Raw genomic sequence first — 19,853 nt, 5'->3', positions numbered from 1 at the left:
TTTTTGGCACCACACTCACCCTGTATTTGGAGAACCCAGGCGGCCAGGCTCCATCTCCAGTGGCCCCCTGCAAAGACTGTACACAGCTGTGAGCTCACAGCAGGTTTATGAAGGGTGCGGGGGGTGCAGGCAAGGGAATCCTTCAGTGGGAGGCAGAGTCAGCCCCAGGGGTGGGGCTTGGGGGGATGGGTGGCCCCTCCACACCGGCCATGAGCTCCTGGTACCGGGCATCAAAGGCCTCAGCCTGGGCCACAGTGAAGAAGTTCATCCAATCGCCAACCTCGCCTGGGGGGGTGGAAAACTGTGAGCAGGGAGGAGCCAGATCCCTCCCAAAGAACCAAGGCATGCAGGGCAGGGGTGGGGCTTACCCTTGCGTAGGAAGGGTGACACGGCGTGGTCCATGACAGTGCGGGGCAGGGTGGTGTAATTGACCTGGGGGTTGGCCCTCATGGTGGCAAAGGAGGTGGCAGCCAGGACGGCAGTGGCGCCTCCGGGGGGCAGGGCCCGGCCCAGGAAGGTCAGTACCCGGTTCAGCTGCTGACTCGGCGCCTAGGGGCAGGGATGGGCAGAGTCAGGCAGCCATTTTGATATGGGTGGGACCACTGGGGGGAGGGGCATTGGTTTGGATGATTGGATGGCTGCGATGTTGGCTGTTGAGTAGGTTGCTGGGGTGGTGGCTATGTTGGTTGGTGGCTGGGTAGGTTGCTATGGGTGGTGGCCATGTTGGTTGAGGGGTGGGTAAGTTGTTAGGGGTGGTGGCCATATTGGTGCATGGGTAAGGTTCTAGGGATCGTGGTCATGTTGGTGGGAGGGTGGGTAGGGTGCTAGGGGTGGCAGCCATGGCGGCTGGTGGGTAGATAGGGTGTGAGGTGCGGCGGCTATGGAGTGGGTCCATGTTGGTTGGGTTGGGATGGTGGCCGTGTTAGGTTGGTGGGGCTGGCCCCCTCTCACCTCCTTCATGTCCTCGTAGCGCAGACAGAGCACGGGGTGAGTCGCTGCCTTCGCCCACCAGCCCCTCACATGTGTGAACCATGACCCATAGGACACTGGGGCAGAGGTCAGGGAGGTTAAAGATCAGGCCAGCCTCCCATGCTCTCCTCCAAGCCCCCTTTCCCAACCTGACGCATAGCAGCGGGCAGGTCTCCTCCCTTGCCCTCTTCCTTGGCCATGCTCTTCCCTAGTCCCACCCATTTCTGGCCTTGGCCCCACCTCCACTGACCTTTCCCATCTAGAAATTCCTCCAGGAAGTGGGGCCAAGGCCCAGGGTGGGGATGGACAGGAGCCATCCGGTAGAAGTGGTAGTAGGAGACGGCCACATCCCGTGGGTCCCGGGACACATACAGCACCTGGCAGGGGATGGAAGGCTTTGCCACGCCCCTTCCTGTCTCGGCTCTGCCCCCAATGTGTGACCCAGCTGCCCAGAGGCTTGGTCACACCCCTCAGTGCCTGGGGCCTGTCCAGGAATGCCTTCGCGCCAAACCCTACCCCTACCCTAAGCGCCACCCTCAGCCAGGCCTGCTCATGATGTCATGGCCCTGCCCCCTCTCCCAAGTCCTGCCCATTTTGACCCGCATCCCCTCACCTTGCAGCCCTGGCGCCAGAAGGAGGGTGGCAGCAGCTCCACGGGCAGGTGGGTCTTGATGAGGCGTGGGCGCGGTGCTTGGGAGAGGGTCTCCAGGCCTGGGGAGGGGGGACGGATGGCTGGGTTCCCTGCTGCTGGTGCTCCTTGCTCCCAACCCGCAGCCTCCCCACCCAGCGATGTCCCGCCCTCCCAACCTGCAGCCCCCCACACCGGTGCTCCTCACGCCCTACCCGTGGGTGCATCAGGGACGGCGAACTCAAGGAAGGGCACCCGCAGATGCAGGGGGGCGCGTTGGCACCTTTGGGCATCGCAGTCCTGGTAGATCATGTCCAGCATCTCACTGAGCCACGTGGTGCCTGGGGAGGACCAGAGGGGGCGGGGTGAGGCCGCAGGACCTGAATACCTGTACTCTTGGGGGAGGGGGTGCAGCTTGGATGCCTGGGTTCCTGGCGGGGGGGCAGTGTCTCACCAGACTTGGGGTAGGTGCAGATGACAACGTCGTCCGGCCACGCCTGGAAGTCCTCCACGAGGGGCCAGTTCTCGGCAAAGTAGCGGATAAGGGGGATGCCATGGATGGGCACCAGTGCAGGGCGCTCGCCACTGGCCACCTCCATTCTGGGGCTGTGAGTCGGGAGGGAGGGACACCACTGTGGGGGGGGTGTTCAGTGCCCTTGGACTCCTTAGTTCCCAAAGGGGGGTGGGAGGGCAGCAGTCTGAGGTCTCTCCAGGCCCAGACTCAGACTCCTGTGTCCCACGGAGAGGGTCGGAGGCACTGACCTAGAGCTTCCGTGTGTCCGAGCTGTCTGGGGGCTGAGGACAGGGGTGGGGCCTGGCCGGATGCCTGGGTTCCCTCCCCCTGGCTTTAGCCCAGCCTGGATGCTTGGGTCCCCCCGGTGGTGTGGGAACAGGAGGGCAGGGGTGGGGTGCAGAGAGGCACCACACTCCTGGGTTCCTCTGTTGGGGGGTGGGAACCTTGGACCCCCAGCCAAAATAAACCACTAGCTCTTAATCCCGCCTCCCCCCGCTTGGAGCCAATCCCAACTCCCCAGTGGGAGGGGTGCATTCCTGTCTGACATCACCCGCAAGGGAAGGAATTAAAAGTGCATTGAGGAGCAGCTGGGGGAAACTGAGACAAAGGCTAAGGGAGGTGGGGGGAGAAGGCAGCTGGGAGGCAGTTAACTTTCAGGGGTAATTAATGGAGGGGGCTCCAGAACTTGGATCCAGCCTGTTTCCCTGCAGCTTCCCTTAGCAATGAGCTGGGGGGGACAATAACGTGGATATAGGGTGCAGGTCAGGAACTCATTAACAGCCAGGTCTTAATTGCATGTCTTTAATTACTAATTAAGTGTCCATGGTTAATAACCAATCCCTGGCATTTAGGTTCCAAAAGCTCTGGGGGCTCAATATGGGTGGGTGGAGGGGCTGAAAGGGGAGTTGGGAGATAAGACTTAACACCCTGCTTCTAATTAATGTATTTAATTAGTAATGAAGCAACTATTTTAAGAACCAAACAATGGCCTTTAGCTTCCGTTATGAATGAGCTACTAGGAGCAAAAAGCCCTAAGGGTCAATATGGGAAGTGGGGTGGGGAATTTGGGATATGATTAACAGCCTGTTCCTAATTAATTTAATGTATTTAGTCACTGATTAATCACTAATTAACCAATTGATGGCCTTTAGCTTCCTTTATCCCAGAACTACTCCAGGGAGAAGCCCCAGGGGTCGATACAGCGGGCAGGAAGGAGTGACTGGGGGGTAAAGACCCTCTCCCTAATTAATTGTCTGCCATTAATTGCTAATTAGGCAGTGATTAGCAGGGTGGAGGTTCACGGATTGGGCCTCAGTTTCCCTTCTGGAAGGGTATGGGAAGCATAGAGAGGTGACATGGAGGGAGAGGGCGGGGGACCTGAAGCAATTAACTGCTTGATAATTAATTGTTAGTGTAACCCCTAATTAATTAACCTGTGCTTAATTAGTTAACCTTTTCATTACCTGTAGTTTCCCTGAATGACAAGCTACATCATTGAATGAGAAATGAAACACTCAGACTTGATTAATGGTTTGTTATATATCCCTAATCAATTAACCTAAATGACCTGGGATTCATTCCTAATTAATTAACCTGTCTTTAATTAGTAACCTCTGGATTGCCTGTAGTTTCCCTTAATGACAAGCTACATCTTTGGGGGAGGAGAAATGAAGTATAGACCAATAAGCTGAAGGAGATAAGAAGTGATTAGTGACCTGTAACTAATAAGCTTTCCTCATCAATGGCTTACAAGAAATTAAATATGCAAATACAGCAACCTACAGATGCATATTTAATTCCTTGCAGCAGATTGACAAGGGAAGCTTATTAATTAGGTCTCAGTCCCCTGCCAAGAGTGAGGGAGGTAGGGCTTCCTGGATCAGGGAAAGCCCCAGCTGGTGCTGGCAGGGAGGTGGGGCTGGCTCGTGAGCGCCCAACTCTGGCACCTGATTGGTTCTGAGTTCAAGGTAGACAGTTGAAAAAGGCAAGCTTCATTTGATTGGCGGTTGGAGGGTGGAGGAGTTTGTGTCCCCGCCCACTCCTGTCTCTGTGGTGACTGCTGGGTGCTTATGGGGGTGGGGCCGGGAGGCCCAGGTCTCAGGAAACCTGCCAGCGGTTCAGGAGGCCCACTCATGAGGCTTTGGCAGCTGGCTCTATCCACTCCACCTGAGGCCCTGCCTTCTCGGCCTGCAGCTCTTCCGTCCAGTGACCCTGCATTGGAGGAGAAGGGGCATAGGGGTCAGAGGTCATGGCCCTGCAGCAAGGGATGGGGCTTGGAGTGGGGGTCAGGGCTTACCTGGGAGGAGCAGTGACCATCCTCGGGGTTGTCGCGGTAACCCCAGTGGGAACGAATCAAGTCGCCCCAAAGGACGAGCGTCTTGCAGCTATCGGGGGAATGTGGGGGTCAGTAGTCTGTGTGGAAAGAAGATCCCGCCTCCCACCCTTCCCCTCCACCTACCAGGGGCAGCGGGCCTCCACAGGCAGGAACTGATGCGGCTCGTCCTGCAGGAAGTGGCGGGCCAGACAGGGTGGGTGGGCCACCAGGGGGCAGCCGGATTGGATGCAGCAGAGGGGGGCATCTGCCTCGCCCTGCAGGGGGAGGGGAAGCAGAGGGAGCACCTAAGCAGTGAAGCTCCTAGCCCTGCCCCGCCCCACCCCACCATGAACCTTGGTGTCCGGACTCTGCCCCTCCCCAGGTGTCTTGCTCACCTGGAAGTGCCCCTTGCAGAGCCAGCAGGTGCCCCCTGGTGCAGCTGGGGGGGGTGGGGCTTGGCAGGCCAGGCGGGGCTGGTCAGGGAAGGGCCCGTAGGTGATGGGCATGTGGGGCGGCGGGGCCAGGTTGGGGAGCGGGGCTGGGAGGCGGCCAGGGCGGAGCCAGCGCAGGGCCAGGGGCAGGCGGTCCCAGGGGGGGACGCAGAGAAGTTGGGCCAAGACCCCCAAGGCTGCAGTGAGTGGGGTGCTGGGGCGGTGGGCGGGGCCGGGGGGCAGGCGCCGCGATGCCCTGGGGTGCTGCCAGGCCCACTCGAACTGCAGAAAGAGAGGAAAACTGGGGTGAGGACCCAGGTGTCCAGGCTCCTAAATCCCTAGGTCCACCCCTGCCCCCCCTCCCAGAGTGCCCAGGTTCCCTGCTCTCACCCCTGCCCCCCTGGCCTCCACCCACTCTCAAGGAGCCCAGGCATCTGGGCTTCTGAACCCCTTGGGCCTTGTTCCTCCCATTCACTAGACCCCATTGCCCCCCTGGGGGCAGGGCCTGGTGGGTACGGGGCCTGGCAGGGGTGGGACACTCACCCGGAGGGCAGCCACATTAGAGGGGAAGCCATGGACAATCAGCACCATCTCCCTGTCGGGGGAGCAAAGCATACTGGGAATTGCTGCTGCAAAGCATGTTGGGAACCAGACCCCCAGAAGAAAGCATGCTGGGAAACTGGTGCTGCTACAGCCAAGAATGTTGGGAGTCCAATGCCTCACAGCAAAGCATGCTGGGAGTCTGGTGGTTGTGCTGCAAAGCATGCTAGGAAGCCAGGCCCATAAAGCAAGGCATGCTGGCAGTCTGGTCCCTCACAGCAAAGCATGCTGGGAGCTTTACCCACTAGCAGAAAAGCATGCTGGGAAGCTAGGCCCATAAAGCAAAGCATGTTGGGAGCTTGGTCCCCCTCAAGCAAAAGGTCTAAGCCACCTACAGCAAAGCATTCTGGGAACCAGATCCCTCACAGAAAAGTATGGTATAAACCTGGTCCTTTTACAGCCAAGCATGCTGGGAGTTGAGACCCATAGAGCAAAGCATGTTGGGAAGCTTGGTCCCCCACAGCATGCTAGGGGCCTGGTCCTCCCAGCAAAGCATGCTTTGAGGCCAGGCCTGTAAAACAAGGCATGCTGGGAACCAGGTCCCTCACAGTAAAGCATGCCAGATGCTTGATTTCCCCTAAAACAAGCCCTGCCCCCCACGGTGGCTCACCATGGCCCGCGCCCACTGGTGCGGCGTGCGCCGCCATAGCGCCGCCCACGGTTGTGCTGTAGCTCACGGCGACGTGGCGACACTGTGAAGCCCACGTAGATGCGGCCCCGCCCCTCTGGGCGCATGCACAGCAGCAGGTACACCCCACGGAAGCCCTGCCCCGGGGCTGCTGCCATGACACCACCTGGCAATCAGATGGGGACAGGGTCAGGGGTGGCCCACCAGGGCTCATCTCCTGCTGCCTTTAATATGCCAATCTCCCATCATCCCTTGCTTCTCTATATCCCACCATGCCCTGCTTTGCTCTCATGGACTCATGTCCCATCATACCTTGCTCCCGCCCTGCTCCTCCTCATTTGCCCATCCCCCACCCGGCCAGGTTCCCAGGTATCCCATCATGCCCCGCTCCCTCCTTCCTCGCCCACACTCCCCATCACCCCTGGTGCCCACCCCCAAGCGGCACTGACCCCTCTCAAGCCGCCGGCGCGCGTCCCGGCCAATCCCCGCCCTCCTTTCTCGTCCCCCGCTCCCTAATTGGCCGCAGGCGCCCGGGGGGGGCGGGACGGGTGAGGACAGTTCCTCCATCTGCCCACTCATTGGTAGAGCCCTGAGACGAGGAGAGAAAAGGGCGGCGAAAGGTCACCGTTCGCCGCCACTGGCCGGAAGAGGCGGGAGCTAGAGGTCGGAAGCTGAGGCGGTGAACGATAGACAGAAGCCGGAAGCGGAGTGGTGGGCGATAGGTGGAAGTAGGGGCGGGACCATAGGCGGAAGTGGCCATGGCGGCGCTGAGCGCGGAGGCACTGCGGGAGCGGCTGCAGCAGGAGCTGGAAGCGGAGCACGTGGTGCGGGGGGCACTTGGGTTCCCGGGAGAGACGGGGACGCCCGAGGTTTTTTTTTTTGGGGGGGGCGGACGCCTGAGTCTCCTCCCGCTCCTTCCCGCTTAGGAAGTGGAGGACACGACCCCCGAGCGCTGCTCCACGTCCTTCCGGGTCCTCGTGGTGTCGGGCCGGTTCCGAGGGAAGCCCCTGCTGCAGCGGCACCGGTGAGACACCCTCCCCCTCCTTCCTTCTCCCCCCTGCCCGAGGCCCCAGGCTTCCAGTCTGACCCCGCCCCCTCGCCCAGGCTGGTGAACGAGGCGCTGGCGCAGGAGCTGCCCCATATCCACGCGCTGGAGCAGCGCACGTTGACGCCGGAGCAGTGGGAGCAGCAGCGAGCGGCACCCGGCCCCGCCCGGGAATAAAGCATCATGGGAAACACGCCTGGATTCAGCCTCGCATCTGTGGGAGGAGCTGGGGGCGGGGCCAGTATGGATGGGGGCGTGGGCAGTGAGAAAGAGGGTGAGGCGTTGCGTCGGGGCGGGTCGGTTCCTGGAATAGGGGCGGGGTTTGAGAAGCCCGGGGGTGGAGCCAGTATCCAGCCTAGGGGCGGGGCAGCAGCAGGCAGGCGAGAAGACCATTGGGCAGGGCTCTTCTGAGTAAGGGCAGCGGGGCGGTGGCTTCATTCCGGCGCTTTGGCAGGTGCCGAGCAGCCTCTTTCCCCAGTGGACGCTGAATGCGACGCATGCGTGTTAACTCAGTGCGGGCAAGAGCGGTTGGCCGAGGCTTCCTCCTGCCACTCTGCGCAGGTGTTGAACTTCTTTGCCAGCCCTTCTTGGCGTTGAGCATGCGCTTTATGGTAGTAAGGGCAGAGTCGGGGCGTCGCTTAGCCGCTCTGTATAGGCGCTCTTGTTCCCGCGCATGCGGTTTTGAGTACTATGGGCAGAAGCCCTTCTCCGCGGCTTCACGCTGCTGCTGTGCGCAGGCGTCTTTGGGCAGCTGGGCGGCAGCGGCGCCTGCGTGCTGGGTCCGGGCGGTTCCGGGTGCGGCAGCGGCGATGGCGGCGGCGGCGGCGGCAGTGACAGCCCCGGGCGGGGCCGGGCCGGTGTCGGGGCCGGGGGCGCCGAAGCTGGGCGTGGAGTCGGTGAAGGGGCAGGCCTTCGACGTGGGGCCGCGCTACACGGAACTGCAGTACATCGGCGAGGGCGCGTACGGCATGGTGTGGTGAGTTGGCCCTGCGCGGCCGCCGTAGCGAGCCCCCGGCCCCGCTGTACCCCTGCGGGCCACCGTAGCCCGCCCGACTGCGGGCATTGACTCCTCCGCGCCGCCGGATGCACGGTGGGACCCCGGAAGTAACCCCGATTGCCCCCCATGTGGGCAATGGGACCCCGGAAGTTAACCCTCTGGGACACCGTAGGTTTCGCCCCCCTAGGGAGCTGACCCCTCCGAGCCACTGTGGCCTACTGCATTGTGGGCAATGGGCTCCCTGGTAAGGATCGCTTCAGTTCAGTGTTACATTTATGGCTTGCCAGGCCACCGTAACCAGTGACCAGACCCTTCTAGGGCACTGAAACTCTCTGTTACACTTATGAAGGCCTTTGCCACTGGCTCCAGGACATCGTACTCCGATGCATGCTCCCCCACCCCGGCTGCTGCAGCCAGATCCCTTCTGAGCCACCCTAGCCTGTCTCCATTATGTTCATGGTGCCTTCCGCAACTGGGCTACTGTAGCCCATCTCCGTTACATTTATGGTCCCATTTGTACCAGGCCCTTCTAGATTGCTGTACCCATCATTGTTACATGTTGGGCGCTGTCTTCGTCATGTTTATGGTGCCCTCTGCAATGGGCCCTTCCTGATTAGCCCGTCTTCATTACGTTCGTGGCGCTTTCTGACATGGGTCAGTTTAGGTTGCTGTGGCTCATCCTTATTACACTTATTATCCCCTCTGCAACAGACCCGTAGGTGGCTGCAGCCCATCTTTGTCACATTTATAGTGCCCTCTCCCAACACACCTTTCCAGGTTACCCTAGCATATCTTTGTTACATTTATGGCACCCTCTGCCCCAGGCTCCTCCACATTGCTGTAGCTCATATTGGTTACACTTATACACCCTGTGCAACACCTCTCCAGGTTACCATAGCCTGTCCTTGTTACCTTTATGGCTCCCTCGGCTCCAGGCCTGCTTCAGGCTGCTGTAGCCCACCTTCAGCCCTCTGCCGCAAACCCTTCCAGGTTGTCACAGCCCCTCTCCCTTTTGGTTTCCTCTGCCACCAATCCCTCCTGGGGAGGGAAGTGGGGGGTGTACTCGGGTCAGTGCGGTCACCGCTCCACATTCTCCCCCCCCCCCCCCCCCCCCCCCCCCCCCCCCCCCCCCCCCCCCCCCCGCACTCATTGCATTTATGGTGCCCTCTGCGCCAGGCCCTTCCAAGCTGTTGCGGCCCCATCTCCCATTACGTTTCTGGTGCCCTCCCAGGCGGGAGCCATAGTTGAGCCAGTGTCGCTCATGCTCTCCTGTCTCGCCCCCCTCCCCCCCAGCTCAGCCTACGACCACGTAACGAAGACACGGGCAGCCATCAAGAAGATCAGCCCATTTGAGCACCAGACGTACTGTCAGCGCACGCTGCGGGAGATCAAGATTCTGCTGCGCTTCCGCCATGAGAACATCATTGGCATCAACGACATCCTGCGTGCCCCCAGCCTCGACCAGATGCGCGATGTGTATCCGTTGCCCCAGAACCAGCCGCGTTGTGGTGGGGGCTGGGTCCCACCCCAGAGCCAGCTGCAGGGGGGGAGGAAATGAACTGTTATTGCCAGGCCTGTCCCACAGCCAGCTGCATTATGGGGAGTGGCAGCTGTTCTACCCAGCACCTAGTGTCTCACCCCAGAGCCGGCTGCATTATGGGGGCCCTCTTATACCTAGTCCCCAAAGTCCCACCCCTGAGCCAGTTGCATGATGGGGCCCTGTTACACCCAGCTCCTAACTTGCCACCCCAGAGCCAGCCACATTGCAGAGGCTGATGTTATACTCAGCTTCAGCCCCACCCCAGAGCCAGCTGCATTATGGGGACCCAGTTATGCCCAGCCGCCCGTCCCAGTATGGCCCTTGACCCCTGCACCCAGCTACATCGTACAGGACTTGATGGAGACGGACCTCTACAAGCTGCTTAAGACACAGCAGCTGAGCAATGACCATGTCTGCTACTTCCTCTACCAGATCCTGCGGGGCCTCAAGTACATTCACTCAGCCAACGTCCTCCACCGCGACCTTAAGCCCAGCAATCTGCTCATCAACACCACGTGTGATCTCAAGGTGTGGTGGCAGGGGGGTCCCGATGGGCCACTGTAGCCCATAAAACACTTGTCTAGAGCTATTTGTCCTCAGGGGACCACTCTACCTGATGTCTCTGTGGAACCCACAGAGCTGATCTCTGGGTCTGTTGTGGCCTCTCTGGCCCACTGCAGGACATGTTAAAGGCACTGATTGGGCATTGGTGGCCTCTGTGGGCCACTGTAGGACCCAGCAACCACGTCTCCGGGGGGTCTGTGTCCCCTCCGGGTCACTGTATTCCTCAAAATGAGCCTGTCGGGGCTCTGTGTCCCTTCTAGACCACCATTGGACCCATGAAACCCATCTGTTCGGCTTGTGTGTCCCTTCCAGGCTACTGTAGGACTCCCAATACCCATGTGTGGGGTTTATATGTTCCCTCCAAGCCACATGAAACCCACCTCTTGGGCCCCAGTGCCCCTTCCAGGTCACTGTAGGACTGCCAGAGCCCATTCCTGTCCCCCATAGAGCCCATAAAACCCAGCTGTTGGGACTGCAAGTCCCCTCTGTGCCACTGTTGGACCCCCAGACCTCTGTATGGGACACATCTGTTCCTTCCAGGCCACTGTCCTTTTGGTGTGATGCCCTCTGTTCTGCCCCTCCCCCTCCCACCCCCAGATCTGTGACTTTGGGCTGGCCCGGATCGCTGACCCCGAGCACGACCACACCGGCTTCCTCACCGAGTATGTGGCCACGCGCTGGTACCGTGCCCCAGAGATCATGCTCAATTCCAAGGTGAGGCCCCGGATGCCTGGCTTCCCTCGGTGGGGGGGGAGGGGGGGCAGTAAAGAGGGACTGGTTCTATTCAGCCAAGCCACCCGACTCGGCTGTAGCATTGGGCCTGCCCCAGAGCTGGCTGCAAACCCATTATGCCCCAGCACCCACCCCAGAGCTGGCCAGAGCTCTTACATGCCAGTGCCCACCCCAGACGGTTACACCTGGCCCTCGAGGCCCACCCCTGAGCTGGCTGCAGCTCCATCTCACCCCACCCCGGAGCTGGCTGCAGGCCTGTTGCACCCTGGTGCACTCCCCAGAGCTGGTTACACCCTGGCACCCACCCCAGAGCTGGCCGTAGCCCTGTTATACCCTGGTGCCCGCCCCAGACTCCGCCGCATCTCCCTGCAGGGCTACACAAAGTCCATTGACATCTGGTCGGTCGGCTGCATCCTTGCGGAGATGCTCTCCAACCGGCCCATCTTCCCTGGGAAGCACTACCTAGATCAGCTCAACCACATACTGGGTGAGGGGGCAGGGCTTTGTGGCCAGGGGGTGGGGTTTTGTGGTTGGGGGAAGGGGTGGATGCTTTGGGTGGGTGAAGGGCTGTCTCCCTGGGGTGTAGGTGGCAGCAGGGAGGGGAGAGCCTTAGAAAATAAAGGGTGTGGCCATGCAAATTGGGATGGGCATGGTACAGAGGTGGAGCTTAAAATAAGGGGCGGGGTCATGCATATTTGGGTATGATGGTGGGGTGGGGCCTAGAAATCAGGGCTGGGGTTATGCAAGTCTGAGGGGGTCTGCTTGTGCCCACATGCTGGTGGGGGTGAAGCGGGGTGATATCACCCCCACTGGGTAGGGCCTGCAGGGAGGTGTGGGGTCCCTTGGGGGCAAGGCCTGACTTGATCCTGCCCACAGGGGTCCTGGGGTCACCGTCGCAAGACGATCTCAACTGTATCATCAACATGAAGGCACGAAACTACCTGCAGTCACTGCCGCACAAGGCCCAGGTGCCCTGGGCCAAGCTCTTCCCCAAGGCTGACCCCAAGGGTGAGGTCATGGGGGTGGGGCTTGGGTGAGGGGTGTGGTTAGAGTCCTGGGGGCGGGGCTTGAGTGAGGGGATGTGGCTAGAGCTCTGGGGCTGGGTTTTGGCATAGGGGTGGTGCTAAAGCTCTAGGGTTGGAGCATGGGTAAGGAGGTGTGGCTAGAGCCATGGGGGCCTGGCTAGAGGGGTGGGCTGGCTTGGGCTGTGAGGCTGAGGGAGAGCCATGGAGGCAGGGCTTTCCCTGACCTTTGACTTGCTGTGCTTCCCCGGCCAGCCCTGGACCTGCTGGACAAGATGTTGACCTTTAATCCCAACAAGCGCATCACGGTGGAGGAGGCGCTGGCCCACCCGTACCTGGAGCAGTACTACGACCCCTCCGATGAGGTCAGCCAGGTTCATGGGGGTGGGAGCAGGGGATGCTGGGAGCCCGGATGCCTGGGCTCACGGGGGAGGGCCCCCAAGCCTGGGCTCATGCTCTGCCCCCCAGCCGGTGGCAGAAGAGCCCTTCACCTTTGACATGGAGCTGGACGACCTGCCCAAGGAGCGGCTGAAGGAGCTGATCTTTGCAGAGACGGCCCGTTTCCAGCCCCCGCCTGCGCCCTGACCCCTCCCCAGGTGAATGGAGTGGGTCCCTGCAGGCTGCCTCTGAGGGGGCAGGGTCTGAGGAGGGGTAAGGGAGTGGGTGGGGCTCGTGCCTTGACGGGGGTGGGGTGATTTGGGCCGGGAGTGGGGTTATTGGCCCTGGGGCTGTTGCATGATTAGGGGCTGTGGTGTGGGGTTGAGCGAAGGGGTGGGACTGTGGACTTAACGGGGATGGCCGAGTCCGGGGGCGGGGTTATGGGGTGCAGGCTATTGGCTCTTGGGGAGAGGGCCTGGTCAGGTGTCCAGGCTATGGTTTGCCTGGCAGTGTGGCTGGGGTCTGAACTGGAGGGGCAGGGCTAGTCCTGGGGGTGGGGGTCTTGTGAACGGGGCGGGGCCTGACCCGCATCTCCTTTTGCAGGCCTCGCCCCCTCCTGTCGTCAGGCCTCGCCCCTTTTCCCCGTCGGACTGGCTCCCGGCAGGGGGGCGGAGCTTCCTTTCCCGGCGGGGGGCGGCCCCGCCCCCTCGCGCCGCTGCCGCCGCCGCCGCTGCTGCTGACTCCGCCCCGCGCCTGTGACGCTTCGCTGCCAGGCCCCGCCCCCTCGGAGGGGGGCAGTTCACTCTCCACATTCCAGGCGGGGGGGGGGAGGGGAGGGGAAGGGAAGGTGGGGCGCAGGCCTCCCCGGCTTGTACAGACCCCAATAAACATATCCTGGACCCTGTGCGCCTGCGTCAGCTCATTGAGTGGGAGTGGGGCGGGGGCGGGGCTGGGACCGGCTGGACCGGCTCCGCCTGACCCTACACCTGCACCTGCACCTGCCTGTGGACCCGCACCTGCGGCCAGGGCCATGGCGGGGCTGGCGCTGGGGCTGGGGCTGGGACTCGGGCTGGGGGCGGTACTGGTGTGGGGCCGCCGGCCCTCCGCGGCCCCTGGCGCCCGAGCACGCTTCCCCTGCCGCTTTTTCGCGCACCGCGGCGGTGAGTGCGGGGCGGGGCGGGTGGGGGGAGCGGTCCCCGGCGCTGGGCACCCCCGCCGCCCGGGGCAGCATGGGGACACCCGGGGGTCGCTCGTGGGCGGGAGACGGAGAAAAAAGTCCGGAGTCCGCGAAAGTGGGTGAGGCGCCCGGCACGAGGGCGGGGCCTGGTGCGCGGGGGGTGACGTCACTTCGCCCTGCTCCTTCAGGTAGCGGGGAGAGAATCGAGAACACCCTGGAGGCCTTCGAGCAGTGAGTAGCCCACCCTCCCTTTCTGGCCCCGCCCCTTCCCTTTTCCCAACCCCCTGTAGCCCCGCCCCCACTCCGCTTACACCCCCCAGCTCGCTGGCGCTGGGCGCGCAGGTGCTGGAGCTGGACGTGCGGCGCTCTCGGGACGGGGTCGTCGTCGTGTCCCACGACCGGGACCTGGCTCGGGAGACCGGGGCGGCGCGGGACCTGCGGGCCACTGACTACGCGGTGAGAGCCCAGCCCCGGGGACTCAGGTGGCCAGGATGTAGCCCCCACCAAAGAGATGCGGGCATCCGGGACCCCCCCATGTCAAGGGACTCAGGCATCCTCCAAAAGGGGACATGGGCACCAGGGATCTGACCCGTACCAAGAGACACAGGCATGCGGGATCTGCCCCCCCCAGGGAACCCAGGCCCCCGAGATTTCCCCCTCCACCAAAGGGACCCAGGTGTCTGAGGCCTCCCCTTCCTTTCATGACCCCCTTCTGCCCCCCAGGATCTGCCCCCCTACAAGGACCCCCTGGAGGTGACCTTCTCCCCAGGTCAGTGCCTGCAAGGCGGGAGTGAGGAGCACCCTCGGGGGGGAGGGCTGCAGGTCGGTTGTGAGGGGCCCTGCTGATTCCCCTGCTATCCTAGGATCCTTTGCCAGCGGCTCTGACCACCGCATTGCGCGCCTGGAGGACGTTTTCCAGCGCTTCCCCAGGGTCCCCGTCAACATTGAGGTGAAGGAGGATGATGATGAGCTCATCCACAAGGTGAGGGGACCCAGGTGTCCACCCCCTCCCCCACCCCGCCCAGGGGACCCAAGTGTCCTGAGGCTGTGCGGTGCCCACGGCAGGTGGCCGAGCTGGTGCGTCGCTATGAGCGCCTGGACATCAGCGTCTGGGCCGCGTTTGACCACCGCGTCCTGTGCAAGTGCCGCCGGGAGGTATGGCTGGGGCACGGTGGGGTGGGGTGGTGCAGGGATGGAGACGCCCCTGGAGGAAACGTTGGGTGGGTGGTGGGTGCACTGATGGCCAGAGAGGCCGACAGATGGATCGAGGGGTGGATGAGGATGGACGCATGGACGAAGGGGACACACAGGGATGGAGGGATGGATGCAATGCCTCATTGGACAGATGGATGGATGGTTTGGGGGGAAAGAGGCATGGATGGGTAGAGGGAGAGAGATGGAGGGAGGAAGAGAGGGATGGGTGGGTGGGGTCACAGTGTGGGGCACAGGTTAGGGGGTCCCACCTCTTCCCCCCGCCAGGAGCCAGCGATGCCGTCCATAATGTCGATGCGCCGTGCACTCATCCTCGTTGCTCTCTTCTACCTCGGCCTCCTGCCCCGCACCCATGTCCCCGAGGCCTTCCTGCAGGTGCCCCTGCCCTCCATCATCAACAGGTGTGGACGCCTGGGAGCAAGGGATTGTGGGAGGCCAGGGAGGGGAGCTGGGCCAGGCGCTGAATGCAGGGAACCGGTAGGACGAGCTTTACTAGCTCTATCAGTTCTCTGGGAGGAGTGGGGGTGGGACCAGGGGGTTTGGGAGCCTGGATGCCTGGGTTCCCTGGGGTAGGAGCAGGGAATTTGGGAGCCTGGATGCCTGGGTGCCATCCCCCCTGCCCCCCCCCCCCACACCTTCCCCCTGCAGGACCTACTTCCCGGTGCGCAAAGGCTACCTGGGGGCACTGATGGCTAAGATCCTCCAGAAGTGAGTAAAGGCAGGGAGGTGCCCCCCCTGCCTCCCACCTTAGACCCCACCCCTTTTTTGCAAGCTTCTCCCCCCCCCATCTTTAAAGGGCCAGACACCCAGACATAATCCTATGCTGGGAGCAGGCTGGAAGAGAGGCCCTGGGAGTGTCAGCAGGGGAGGTGGGGGCCAGATGCCTGGGTTCCCTGGGGGGGAGCAGGGGGTTCTGGGAGCCTGGACACTTGTGCTCTTAAATCTCCTCTCTTCTCCAGGGTCCTCATGAGGAGAGAGCTGTTTAAGCAGCTCCAGGACAAAGGGGTGAAGGTGAGTTGGGGGCTTGTCGGGGCTGCAGGCTGGGAGTGATGGGCACCGCTGACCCCTCCACCCCCCCCAGGTGATCATGTGGGTGCTGAACGAGGACCAAGACTTCGCTGAGGCCTTCAGCTATGGGGTCGACGGGGTCATGACAGACTACCCCACCCGTCTGCACCTCTACCTCAACCAGCACCCAGCCCACAAGTGGCCAAGAGAAGGAGGGGCTGGGGGGTGGGAGTGAGGGGCACCACAGTGGCGGGGGTGGGGTAGAGGGGGCTGCGTGCGCACCAATGGCAGGGGGCTCCTTCTGGCTCTCCAATAAACACACCTGGACACACCTTGGAGGGGCTCCGGCTCCTACTTGGTGGGGCATGGCCTTCAGTTGAGTCATTACCCTAACCCGGATCCCCAAAGAAACCTGCGCCTGGCCCTTTAAGAGCTCCCCTCCCTTCCTATATGCAAATCAATCCATCCCTCCAGCGGAGCCGCCCTTCCCGGGTCATTTACATGCCTCGCACTGATTGGGCAGGGGGCGGGGCCTGGCTTTGTTTTCCCAGCTGGGGCTGGTCAACAAAGGCGATCCTAGCCTGGGTCATCCAGCCAGGTGAGTGCAGGAGACCCCCATAGATCCTATAGGGGTAGGGGGGTTTCCCAGCGTCCTTTGCGGGCTCCAGGCTCCCCCCAGCTTCTCTAGGGGTCGAGGCGGGGCTATAGGGACGTTTCCTGGTTGGGCTGAGGGGGGGTTAGGCGGCTATAGGGGACCCAGGCTGGCCTATAAGGGGCTGCTGTACAGGGGCTGGGGGTTGTATATGGGACAGGGGGTGGAAGGGCTGTGAGCCCCCCCCCGCTGTCTGCTATAGGGGCCTCTATGCGGGGGGGGGGGGCGTGCATTGACCCAGATGGGTGGCTAGAGCGGTGTGGGGGGGTCACGTGACTGAGGGTGGCCAATCCCTGATTGCCCCTCCCCGGTCCATAGGCGCTGTGCCCAGCCCGGAGAAGCCCCGCCCCCGACCAGAGGCTCCTCCCGTAGGGAAGCCCCGCCCCCAAGAAAAATCTTGCTCGTAGGGTCCGCCCTGCAGGAAGTCACACCCCTTACCATAACCTCCTAAGCTCCACCTCCTCGGAAAGCTCCGCCCCTCCAGCTAGAGACCTCCCCCAACTCCTCAAAGAAGCCCCGCCCCTTCAGAGGTTCCACTACCCAGAGAAGCCCTGCCGGCTGCATCCAGTCCCCACCCCTAGGCAAGCCCCGCCCCTCTAGAAGCCCTCCAGATAGAGGCTCCACCCCCTCCCTCTAGAGGCCCCACCCCCGAAAGAGGCCTTATCCCCTCCCTCTAGAGGCTTCAGCCTCACCGTCTAGAGGCCCCACACAAATAAACTCCACCTCTTTTCAGCTGTAGGCTCCAGCCCCCCAGAGAAGTTCTACCCCTTCGACCTACAGACAACCCCCCCAGAAGCCCCCCCCCTCCCCCCGCTGTAGAGGCCCCGCCCCTTGGCAGCCCACCACAATGGCCCCTGGGGAACCCCGCACCTTCCAAGCCTACCTGGATGGGCCCCAGCGCCGCTACAGCTGCCGCCACTGCCAGGCCCACCTGGCGCGCCATGACGCCCTTGTCTCCAAGGTAACCGGCACCGCTGCGGGGAAGCTCACAGCACTGGGGGCGGGTGGGGGGGGCACCGCAGGTAGGAAGCTCACAGCACCCATTTTCTTCTCCCAGTCATTCCAGGGCAGCCAGGGCCGGGCCTACCTCTTCGACAGCGTGTGAGTGTGGTCGGGTGGAGGGCAGGGTCTGGGCAGGCGGGGGGGGGGGCCGGCCTCTGGGTGCTGACCCCTGCCCCCTTCCCCCACAGGGTGAACGTGGGCTGGGGGCCAGCACAGCAGCGGGTGCTGCTGACGGGGCTCCACGCCGTGGCTGACATCCACTGCCAGCGTTGCCGCACCCCGTTGGGCTGGAGATATGTGAGTCCTGGGGATCCAGGCACCGGGGGCAGGGGGCAAGCGTGCCCAGGATGAGGGGAGGGGGCCCAGATGCCTGGGAGGGCTCACATAGGGGCCCAGGCATCTGGGTGGGGGGTGGTGTAAGGGTCCAGGGGTAGTGGAGGGGACCCAGGCCCTTCCCAGAGCAGAGGGGGGTGGGGCATGGTAAGGCGTGGCTCCACCCCCAAGACAGCTGTCTTCCACCCCAGGAACAGGCCTATGAGAGCAGCCAGAAGTACAAGGAGGGCAAGTTCATTATCGAGCTGAGTCACATGGTAAAGGACAACGGCTGGGACTGACCCATCACTGGAGAGACCAGACCTCGCCATCACCGCGGAAACTGGCAACTGGGGGAGGGGCCCCTCGTTGTTGCCATGGAAGCCACGGACACTGCCAGGAGGGGGTGGGCCCTAGTTGTTGCTACGGAACCAGGTCTTTCTGTCACCATGGATGTCACCACCAGGGGCTGGGGGCCTCGTTGCCATGGAAACCATGGACACTACTGCGGGGAAGTGGGGCCTAGTTGTTGCCATGGAGACCAGGCCTCGCCTTCACCATGGATGCCACCAACAGCAGGCTGGGCCTACTCCTTGCTATGGTGACCAGGCTTAGCTGTTACCATGGCCACTGCCACCAGGGCTGAGGCCCAGTTGTTGCCATGGAAACCAAGGACACCCCCCAGCAGGTGGGGGAGAGGGGGAAAGCGAGTTGTTGCCATGGAAACTAGCTCTTACTGTCACCATGGATGCCACCATCATTGCCCTGGAGCCCCGGCCTCGTTGTTATCCTGCTCTAGCCACCCCACCAAATGGTTGTCATGGAGACTGCCATGATGTATATGGAGGGATTCATGGCTGCTAAGGCAAGCAGCCAAGCTGTCGCCACGGTGATGGGGCAGTGCTATTACTATGGGATCATGGGGGGGGTTGGGCCTGGCCCTACTTACCTTGGCCCTACTGATCCCAGTGGAGGGCTCAGCTGTTGCCATGGTGACAGTTGGAGCCTGTTGTATATGGGGGTGGCTAGGCAAGGGGCCAAAGATAGGGGGGCTCTTGTCCCATGAGATATGGGGGTGGGGCTTCTATATAGGGTTGGGGTTTGTATATAGAGGTCAGGGCTTGGAGCTGGACACATGAATACAGGTCACTGCCACAGCTGTCCCGAGTCTGCTCTTTTTGGGGGCCGGCTAAGGAACTCCGGACCATGTATGTCATAGGGAAGGGTGACGATGATGATGTCATTACCTGGGGGGTGGGAGCTGCCGCCCCTCAGCCCCATGACGACATCACAGGTAATGTGTGTGGGGGACAGAGCATGGGGGGCCTCTAGGGTCACAGTTATCGAGCTATACTGGTACCAGTTACTCACTCCTTTCTGGTCCAAGCTATACCTCTCCAACCTTTACTGGTCCCAGTTACCTAACTATACCGGCCTGTTGCTCCATGACCAATAGTCAACCTCCCCACTCCCACCGTGATCCCCTACCATCATCCACGTCATGTCCAGCCCCCCACCCTTCCCATCATACCCTTCCCTCCCCACTCTGACCCCAATGTTCTTCCCAGTATCCTCCAGGGCAGACATCACTCAGGGCTAGGCCTGGGGGCAGGGGTTGGGTTGGGGGGCATGTAGACCCTCTCTGAGCAGTCACAGGGGGTTAACAAGGTGGGGTGTGAGAGGAGCCGCCCCATTGGTGGGAGCTGGGGGTGGCCGGGGGATGCAAGGACACCATCGGTGGCAGAAGCAGTGTGAAAGGAGGTTCCTCATTGGTAGTAGTGGTGAGACAGCTGGGACCTTTCCCTGGGTGGCACTGGTGCTTTGACTGGTCGGAGCTGGGGGGGTGATGGGAAGGGAGCAGGCCGGCACTGGTTCGAGTGGTGGGATGAGAGGAGCCATTCTACTGGTGGCACGGCAGGATACCAGGAAATAGGCTGCTAGGTCTATAGGGGCAGTGGGGGATTATAGAGAGGCTGTGAGGGCACCTACAGCAGCTGGGCTACAGGCAGTGCTAAAGCCCTGGAGAACCCAGGCGTCCAGGCTCTCCCTGACCCCCAAGCTCCAGCCTGAGCCTATGAAGCAATTTCTGCTGTTTTATTATTAAAAATACATGTTCTTGTGACAACTA

The 19,853-nt window shown here is 62.0% G+C and overlaps 6 protein-coding genes across 9 annotated transcripts; 4 read left to right on the top strand and 2 right to left on the bottom strand.

The window, feature by feature from the left end:
• LOC149861966 (sulfotransferase 1A1-like) lies at positions 1 to 2,899 on the bottom strand. The gene is made up of 8 exons (XM_090054796.1): positions 2,360 to 2,899; positions 2,052 to 2,203; positions 1,813 to 1,938; positions 1,583 to 1,680; positions 1,220 to 1,346; positions 952 to 1,046; positions 369 to 549; positions 1 to 285 (listed from the first exon to the last, which is right to left on the bottom strand). Exons 2-8 carry the CDS (start codon positions 2,194 to 2,196, stop codon positions 143 to 145), a joined length of 915 nt encoding a protein of 304 aa, XP_089910922.1. The 5' UTR covers positions 2,197 to 2,203; positions 2,360 to 2,899; the 3' UTR covers positions 1 to 142.
• A 143-nt stretch (positions 2,900 to 3,042) lies between these two features.
• On the bottom strand, positions 3,043 to 6,746 carry LOC149861965 (structure-specific endonuclease subunit SLX1-like). 3 transcript variants are annotated; one of them, XM_090054778.1, is made up of 7 exons: positions 6,534 to 6,746; positions 6,067 to 6,250; positions 5,400 to 5,451; positions 4,821 to 5,138; positions 4,570 to 4,700; positions 4,408 to 4,495; positions 3,043 to 4,322 (listed from the first exon to the last, which is right to left on the bottom strand). In XM_090054778.1, the coding sequence occupies exons 1-7, from the start codon at positions 6,661 to 6,663 to the stop codon at positions 4,242 to 4,244; spliced, it is 984 nt and encodes a 327-aa protein (XP_089910904.1). In that variant the 5' UTR covers positions 6,664 to 6,746; the 3' UTR covers positions 3,043 to 4,241. The 3 variants fall into 3 exon arrangements, with proteins under 3 accessions (XP_089910904.1, XP_089910906.1, XP_089910905.1); XM_090054780.1 differs by having other exon boundaries at positions 6,710 to 6,728; XM_090054779.1 differs by lacking the exon at positions 6,534 to 6,746 and adding an exon at positions 6,397 to 6,519.
• Positions 6,747 to 6,753: 7 nt separating this feature from the next.
• LOC149861964 (bolA-like protein 2) lies at positions 6,754 to 7,322 on the top strand. Its single transcript, XM_090054838.1, has 3 exons — positions 6,754 to 6,908; positions 7,011 to 7,108; positions 7,189 to 7,322. Exons 1-3 carry the CDS (start codon positions 6,843 to 6,845, stop codon positions 7,304 to 7,306), a joined length of 282 nt encoding a protein of 93 aa, XP_089910964.1. The 5' UTR covers positions 6,754 to 6,842; the 3' UTR covers positions 7,307 to 7,322.
• A 335-nt stretch (positions 7,323 to 7,657) lies between these two features.
• Positions 7,658 to 13,266, top strand: LOC149861963 (mitogen-activated protein kinase 1-like). Its single transcript, XM_090054841.1, has 9 exons — positions 7,658 to 8,105; positions 9,420 to 9,602; positions 10,005 to 10,194; positions 10,828 to 10,944; positions 11,335 to 11,449; positions 11,839 to 11,970; positions 12,240 to 12,349; positions 12,453 to 12,580; positions 12,966 to 13,266. The coding sequence occupies exons 1-8, from the start codon at positions 7,729 to 7,731 to the stop codon at positions 12,567 to 12,569; spliced, it is 1,341 nt and encodes a 446-aa protein (XP_089910967.1). The 5' UTR covers positions 7,658 to 7,728; the 3' UTR covers positions 12,570 to 12,580; positions 12,966 to 13,266.
• Positions 13,267 to 13,300: 34 nt separating this feature from the next.
• GDPD3 (glycerophosphodiester phosphodiesterase domain containing 3) lies at positions 13,301 to 15,994 on the top strand. 2 transcript variants are annotated; one of them, XM_090054775.1, is made up of 10 exons: positions 13,301 to 13,522; positions 13,728 to 13,770; positions 13,830 to 13,995; positions 14,263 to 14,308; positions 14,403 to 14,521; positions 14,605 to 14,694; positions 15,019 to 15,152; positions 15,400 to 15,459; positions 15,711 to 15,762; positions 15,833 to 15,994. In XM_090054775.1, the coding sequence occupies exons 1-10, from the start codon at positions 13,393 to 13,395 to the stop codon at positions 15,992 to 15,994; spliced, it is 1,002 nt and encodes a 333-aa protein (XP_089910901.1). In that variant the 5' UTR covers positions 13,301 to 13,392. The 2 variants fall into 2 exon arrangements, with proteins under 2 accessions (XP_089910901.1, XP_089910902.1); XM_090054776.1 differs by having other exon boundaries at positions 13,303 to 13,522; positions 13,860 to 13,995.
• A 615-nt stretch (positions 15,995 to 16,609) lies between these two features.
• Positions 16,610 to 19,850, top strand: LOC149861961 (protein yippee-like 3). Its single transcript, XM_090054836.1, has 4 exons — positions 16,610 to 17,372; positions 17,469 to 17,512; positions 17,602 to 17,710; positions 17,938 to 19,850. Exons 1-4 carry the CDS (start codon positions 17,259 to 17,261, stop codon positions 18,025 to 18,027), a joined length of 357 nt encoding a protein of 118 aa, XP_089910962.1. The 5' UTR covers positions 16,610 to 17,258; the 3' UTR covers positions 18,028 to 19,850.
• The last annotated feature ends 3 nt before the right edge of the window (positions 19,851 to 19,853 follow it).

Source organism: Crocodylus siamensis, chromosome 6 (genome assembly GCF_052110815.1).
Source record: "Crocodylus siamensis isolate JL-2025a chromosome 6, ASM5211081v1, whole genome shotgun sequence".
Lineage (NCBI taxonomy): Eukaryota > Metazoa > Chordata > Crocodylia > Crocodylidae > Crocodylus > Crocodylus siamensis.
The sequence above is the reverse complement of the archived record's forward strand: the minus strand, read 5'-3'. Positions and strand labels throughout refer to the sequence as shown.

What these genes read in the sequence shown, in the direction of transcription:
- LOC149861964 (XM_090054838.1), top strand. Translation starts at nt 6,843, where the DNA reads ATGGCGGCGCTGAGCGCGGAGGCACTGCGGGAGCGGCTGCAGCAGGAG. An exon ending in AGCTGGAAGCGGAGCACGTG is followed by an intron (nt 6,909 to 7,010) that starts GTGCGGGGGGCA and finishes CTTCCCGCTTAG; the next exon opens with GAAGTGGAGGACACGACCCC. An exon ending in CCCCTGCTGCAGCGGCACCG is followed by an intron (nt 7,109 to 7,188) that starts GTGAGACACCCT and finishes CCCCTCGCCCAG; the next exon opens with GCTGGTGAACGAGGCGCTGG.
- LOC149861965 (XM_090054778.1), bottom strand. Translation starts at nt 6,663, where the DNA reads ATGAGTGGGCAGATGGAGGAACTGTCCTCACCCGTCCCGCCCCCCCCG. An exon ending in ACCAGTGGGCGCGGGCCATG is followed by an intron (nt 5,452 to 6,066) that starts GTGAGCCACCGT and finishes CTCCCCCGACAG; the next exon opens with GGAGATGGTGCTGATTGTCC. An exon ending in TCTGCAAGGGGCACTTCCAG is followed by an intron (nt 4,701 to 4,820) that starts GTGAGCAAGACA and finishes CTCCCCCTGCAG; the next exon opens with GGCGAGGCAGATGCCCCCCT.
- LOC149861963 (XM_090054841.1), top strand. Translation starts at nt 7,729, where the DNA reads ATGCGCTTTATGGTAGTAAGGGCAGAGTCGGGGCGTCGCTTAGCCGCT. An exon ending in ACACCACGTGTGATCTCAAG is followed by an intron (nt 10,195 to 10,827) that starts GTGTGGTGGCAG and finishes TCCCACCCCCAG; the next exon opens with ATCTGTGACTTTGGGCTGGC. An exon ending in CCCCAAGGCTGACCCCAAGG is followed by an intron (nt 11,971 to 12,239) that starts GTGAGGTCATGG and finishes TTCCCCGGCCAG; the next exon opens with CCCTGGACCTGCTGGACAAG.
- LOC149861961 (XM_090054836.1), top strand. Translation starts at nt 17,259, where the DNA reads ATGGCCCCTGGGGAACCCCGCACCTTCCAAGCCTACCTGGATGGGCCC. An exon ending in GCCTACCTCTTCGACAGCGT is followed by an intron (nt 17,513 to 17,601) that starts GTGAGTGTGGTC and finishes CTTCCCCCACAG; the next exon opens with GGTGAACGTGGGCTGGGGGC. An exon ending in CCCCGTTGGGCTGGAGATAT is followed by an intron (nt 17,711 to 17,937) that starts GTGAGTCCTGGG and finishes CTTCCACCCCAG; the next exon opens with GAACAGGCCTATGAGAGCAG.
- LOC149861966 (XM_090054796.1), bottom strand. Translation starts at nt 2,196, where the DNA reads ATGGAGGTGGCCAGTGGCGAGCGCCCTGCACTGGTGCCCATCCATGGC. An exon ending in TCTGGCGCCAGGGCTGCAAG is followed by an intron (nt 1,347 to 1,582) that starts GTGAGGGGATGC and finishes ATCCCCTGCCAG; the next exon opens with GTGCTGTATGTGTCCCGGGA. An exon ending in GCTACGAGGACATGAAGGAG is followed by an intron (nt 550 to 951) that starts GTGAGAGGGGGC and finishes CCCTGCCCCTAG; the next exon opens with GCGCCGAGTCAGCAGCTGAA.
- GDPD3 (XM_090054775.1), top strand. Translation starts at nt 13,393, where the DNA reads ATGGCGGGGCTGGCGCTGGGGCTGGGGCTGGGACTCGGGCTGGGGGCG. An exon ending in CTTTTTCGCGCACCGCGGCG is followed by an intron (nt 13,523 to 13,727) that starts GTGAGTGCGGGG and finishes CTGCTCCTTCAG; the next exon opens with GTAGCGGGGAGAGAATCGAG. An exon ending in ATGGCTAAGATCCTCCAGAA is followed by an intron (nt 15,460 to 15,710) that starts GTGAGTAAAGGC and finishes TCTCTTCTCCAG; the next exon opens with GGTCCTCATGAGGAGAGAGC.